Source organism: Typopeltis vanoorti, chromosome 7, assembly GCF_054136105.1.
Source record: "Typopeltis vanoorti isolate ZY-2024b chromosome 7, IOZ_Tvanoo_1.0, whole genome shotgun sequence".
In the NCBI taxonomy this organism is placed as follows: domain Eukaryota; kingdom Metazoa; phylum Arthropoda; class Arachnida; order Uropygi; family Thelyphonidae; genus Typopeltis; species Typopeltis vanoorti.
This window is the reverse complement of record NC_143555.1, coordinates 46,628,225-46,634,224: the sequence shown is the minus strand read 5'-3', so window position 1 is coordinate 46,634,224 and position 6,000 is coordinate 46,628,225. Positions and strand designations below refer to the sequence as shown.

General features: G+C 31.9%; 1 protein-coding gene across 3 annotated transcripts in view; it reads right to left on the bottom strand.

The window, feature by feature from the left end:
- Positions 1-546: 546 nt before the first annotated feature.
- The window catches only part of LOC150104645 (ribosomal protein S6 kinase alpha-5-like), a 547,165-nt gene continuing 541,711 nt past the window's right edge, over positions 547-6,000 (bottom strand). For all 3 annotated transcript variants that reach the window (XM_090395839.1, XM_090395841.1, XM_090395840.1), the window contains one exon: positions 547-3,183. In XM_090395839.1, coding sequence (XP_090251965.1) covers positions 2,275-3,183 — 909 coding nt within the window. In that variant the 3' untranslated portion in view covers positions 547-2,274. The remainder of the gene's footprint in view (positions 3,184-6,000) is intronic.

The window sequence follows — 6,000 nt, the reverse complement described above, 5'->3', positions numbered from 1 at the left end:
TAGTTGTCACATCTTCTGTTAAACTCTAAGTCATTTGCATTAGAGGAACTCACTACTTAAACAAACTATTCCATCTGCTAATTTCATAGTTCTGTGAAAGAAAAACCTAGCTTTCACGTACATACAAACTTTCCGAAATGTCCCCTTCTCCTCTCTTCATATATATGAAATGAAAAATTCCATTAACTGATATTTGATAACACCCTTTCAGAAGTTTATAAGCTTCTATCATACCCCCCCCCACACACACACACTTCTTTTCTCCTGTTTAATAGTGTTTGCAATTCATATACTCTCAAATATACTCTTTTGCATTCCATAATCCTGATATATCTAAATTTCTTTTTTTATATAGAAAATTCACTATAGCTAACCTTTCAAAGTATTTCTTTGATTCTAAATTTTTCTATAGTGCAAGTTGACTGCATAATAATATAAAGCACAATACCTGTTGATTTTGATTTCTGTTAAGCAGCATAACAAAGAATTATAGATTGATAAAATATTGCAGATTGATCTCCAAACTATAATGAAAAATGCACTAGGTTAAATAGCAACTTCGAAAAAATTTATTCATATTCTTTCCAGTTACACTTCTCAAAGTGGGTAACAAGCATTTAAAATGTTAACTGATGATATCAACACATGACACTGATGATATTTATAAAAGCTTCAATCTGTACTTGAAACGTGATGATGTATACATATATATATTTATTTATATATTTATATAATCATATATTTATTTACTCATATGTGATGGAATGTCTTATAAATATATTTTATATTAATTTAACAATATATAGCATATACTAGATTTAAGTATCACTTTCGTTTTGCTTCTACACAAATGTGACTATTGCACATGGTGATTGAAAATTAGCACAACTTTTCCATGATAACGGAAGTTAGAAATATATCCCTCTCTATATATTTCATTTATATATTGCTTCATTTAAATATTTAAAAAAAACTTACTTTGCAATCACTCTGATGGGTGGGTGTGTGCACACATGTAGATGTGTTTTTACACACCCACTCACTCACTCGACAGACAGACACACACACACACACACACACACACACACATGCTCTCTTCATAATGTGACCATGACTAAATGATAAGTTATCTGGTGCATTACTCAACAGATAAAAGCTATAATCAACTAACTAGAATTACACATACTCAGTCATTCCAACTAATTGAGCTGTGGACAGGGAAAGTTTTTCAAAAATAAATACAGAAACGGCTTAAGAATGGGGTATCTGCATGCTTACATATATTACATGCTAAGAAAGCTTTAATAATTTGACTTGAGACTATAAAATTCCATTGTATGCAGAGTTTACAACTGTAAAAAAAGCTATCAAGAATAAAAAAATCTTGCTTTTTTTTTGTTCTATCTTAATGAAAATGAAATGACTTTCTATTTACAGTCATTCACTGTACATATAAGTGCTGTCTGCATTTTTTTTTCCTTTTTTGTTTTCTACAACTCCTAATAAGCTAAAATTTAAATATTATGCTTTTTAAACTGCTGCTAGAAAGATTCTAAGATTCACTAAATAACAAAATAACACAGATAACAGAAAATGAATACTTGCTCAGCTAAACTATACATTATAACAGTATTCGATAGCAAATAGGTCCAGGATCAGTATCTATTTACTAATTACACCATTAGGGAGCAATATTTCTTTAAGTTTCAAAATTCATATTAAATTGTTCAAAGTATTTCAACAGGTCTTTAAATTTTTAAATTATGCAGAGAGGCACCTTTAAGGCATAATCTGAGAAGAGAGGCAGCATACATTTAGTTTCATATTAACTAGTTAACTAATGTAAAATAGTTCTTTAAAGTATTCTATTTACAGAAATTATAAAAATCGCCCAAATGAAATAATTCCTAAGATTGTTAAAAGGCAGAAATCGTACTGTAAATGTAGTGAACCGAAGAAATATGAAATAATGGTGCAAATAAAACAACAACAAAAGAGAAGATTTTCACATAAACTAAATGCACACAAATATGATGAAGAAGTAAAGTAATTTCTCCAGTAATGCATACAGAAATAAAAATAGTTTGGTAACAGTGGCCCCTTCTAACCAGCAGCAATACTGCTTTCTTGCATCATCCACAAATCCTTTCTAGAGAAAATGGTTTTATAAGAGCCAAGTGACAACAAATGGCAGCACTGGTGGCAAGGATGTACAAGGCAGGAACAACAGCAGTAGCTTCGAGGTTCTATTTACAATAATAAAACAAAAATAATTTAGTCCAGGACAATAGTATCTAATCGAACCCTTTTCATTTTGTTCTGTTCTTGGACAGGGACTGATTTATCTTCAATCACAACACAATCATCATCTTCGTCTGCAGAACTATTTACTTTATCTAATTGTCTCTTACGAGAACGGGTAACTGGGCCATGGCTATTTGGTATACTTTTGCCATTCCCAGTATCACTGTTTTTTGTATAATTTAGTGCAGGAGGTACTGTACAAACATTGCTTACACCAGATGATTCTAAAACATCAGCAGGAAGAGTAGAGAGGTAATCTGCCACTTTAGCATCACTATATGTGAACACAGTTTGACTTGTTTGAGAATCATCTTTAGGCAGGACGAAGCCTTGTGACTGACAAGAGTCTCCAGTTTTAGTTGGAGTAGAAATAGATGAGAAACATGACGAGGAAGAAGTTCTGTCACAAGATGAGGAACATTCACTGCTACTACTGAGAGAGGAATGGCTAAGAGCATCAGTTGAACTCTTCTTTTGTTTCCGTCGCTGAGCTAATGGTGCAGCAGAAACATCTAAGAGCCGGAAGCCCTCTCTTGTTGCCATGTGGAAGGCATCAAAGGTGGCACGCAAGGCACTCTCTGCAGCTCTAGGAGATGAAAATGAACTCAAGACATCGGGTGTCATAAGAGGAGTACTAGAATAAATACTGCGATTTTGTCCCTGGACCCATGGATGAGAACGTAACTCAAGCATAGTTAATCGCTGGCGAGGATCAACAGTAAGAAGACCCTTGATCACATCTTTGGCTTTGTGTGACACCATTTCCCACTGAGGTCCACTAAAAGAGAATTCACCCTCTCTGATACGGTGCATGATAGTAGCAGCACTGGCATCTCTACTATATGACTGGAATGGAGCTTTGCCAGACAGCATTGTGTACTATAAAAACAAAAGAAGTAAAATTTTAGTGATTTTGATATCCTAATAAAATAGTCAAATATTTAAGAAGCAAAAGCATAATAAGAAAATGTTATTCAATATTTATATAACCCACTAGTTTTGTTTTACACAGCCATTAGTTATTACTGTTATAAGTCTATAAGTGATAACTCTACCAGAGTTACATAGTGTTATACAGTAAATTTATGAAACTTTGCTTTCATACTGTCAACTTTTTGGGATTTGTTTTTTAATTTTCATTAACAAATTTTATGTAATGAAATATAAAATTAGGAAATATATATCACATGAAATAAAAAAAAAAATATGTATAGCCAACAAATATACTGCACACAGCATCTGAAAGAAAACAATGTTTTTCTCATTTAGTTTACTTTTCTTTGAAATTACACTGACAAGTTCTGCAAATGGCAGTCAATGCATTAAAATGTAATATGTCAATTCAGAGTGTCAACTAAACAAATTAACATGCAGTGCATACATTGCTGTTAAAGTATATAATTCAGTTATTATACAGAATAGTATGCTATATACAGTGTGTGTGTGTGTGTATGTATTACGTTATATTATATGTATATATTAACATATATTCTGTTCTTCTTTTAATAGAATGGGTATTCTATAAAGCAAAGTGTCGTTTTTATTAGAGTATGAAATAAAAATGTTATTTCCCACTTTATTTATGTAAAGAATGAAATAACTGGGTATTCTATAAAATCCTGATGTGGTTTTAGTTAAAGGATATAAAAAATAAATACTGTACCGATTGATTACACTGTAGTATCATTCAAAGAGACTTTTTCTAGCAACACTTCTTCAGGGGAAATAAGTTTTTTTCTTATCAACACCAAATTGTGACTTTGCATATAATTACTGTACTATGCCATTCCAAGTACCCAATTTATAAAAACCATCCTGAGTTTTTTTTCAAGCATCATCATTTCCACTTCCTACTTTGGATACTTTTAACATGCATGTTGAACCAATACAAGCTTTAGGATGTCTGCCATCAGAAGTAATTTTAATTTTTTTTTTCTGCTTGTAAACTTAAACCCCCTCTCTGGTCTATCCTTGTTCTTTTAAAATAGGTTTCTTTTTTAATGCACAAAATACACAATCTGCTTGAGCCAAACCCACCAAGTTCATTATCTACATCTAATCCACATATTACTTGCATATATGTGCTAGCATGCATTCTTTAAAACATACTGATTTGTCAGAACTTTCATCAGTCTCCATTTTCATTTATATGAAAATGGAGACTGATGGTCATCCTTTTCTTCTTGATGGTTTTCTTTATAGGAAAAATTATTTTCATTCTGAATACTTCCTAAAGCTTTGTTACAATGCTTCTTCGTTTATACTCCCAAATATATCTTTAGGTAATACTGAAGTAAACACCCTTATCTTAGGCGCAGCACCGAGCATTGTTTCATAGGGAGTTCTTTTAATACCCAAGTGGTATAATCTATGTTTCAAAAACTGAAAGAATGGCAGTGCCTTATTCCATTTACTTGTGGTATTATTCTGCATCAATGTTGTCAGTATATTTTTAATATCCTGACTTGCTCCTTCCACACTACTCAGGCTTTGGTTCTGATATGGTTTATCACTACAATTTTCAAATCTGGCCACACATCTTTTAAATTTTATATTATTACTCACCTACATATGGATATTCCCATCAAATAAACAACAAGCCTCAACCACAATATAAGTGACAACAGTGCAAATGTAGCAAGAAACTATTAACTGACTTTCAATACCTGACACATCTGCTACTGTGAGTGCATGGCTGAGAGTAAATTTTAGTCACAATATGTTTTATGTACTCTACCTAGTTATTGTATAAAATACTCAATGTATAAAATAACTTATAATTTCATGTTTTACCTGAAAACATCAGTTATTCTATAGAATAATGAATTTCATACTTCAATGATAACATATATAAGTTACTGATACTGTTTGTTTAGGATTTGTGTCAACAGAAACTGTCAAAAACAATTATAAGCTGTTCTTAATTTTTTTATTTTGATAATTTATCTGAATTTTATAAAAACTAATTAGTGAAAACTTCATTTGAGAACTTAATCTGTGAAGAAAAAACTTCATCAATAAATACAGTCATTCAGGGGTGAAGCTAGAGCTTTTGCCACCTGGGGCAAAAGCCCTCAGTTTGCTGTCCCTCTCAATACACACCAAAAATATTACAAAAAAGGCAAAACAACATATAGGGAAATAAATTAAAAACTGTTTGTTTTTGAAGTAAAACTTTAATTTCAACATTCTAAAATGTTATTTCTCTTGCATTTCTGTTAGCAAAATCGTCTATGATATTGGAAAAGTCTATTTCATAGTAATGTAGGTAATTCTTAATCAATTTTATTTAGAAAAACTTCTCTCACAACTAGCAACACTACAGTAATTGTGAGGAAAATTCGCAGTAATATTACAATATTTGGAAATGAGTTTTCGAGACTGTATTTTAGAATTAACTGCAAAAGTTCAAAAAGGTTCAAGGTGCTGCCCTCCACCCCACCCTAGCTACGCCTCTGCAGTCATTGATCCTATGTACACAACAGTAGATCTAATACAAAACAGCTGCCATCCCTTTTCACCACTACCTGTTAAATCCTTATTACAATCTAAACAGAGAAAGATTACCAGTACCAAGTACCTTGAAATAGTTATCTGTGGCATGAATAACATGCATTAGTGTAAAATACAGTATTTGGGATACTAATGGACTTGAAATACATAATATATAGTTTCTCCCAGCCAAGCCAACCTATG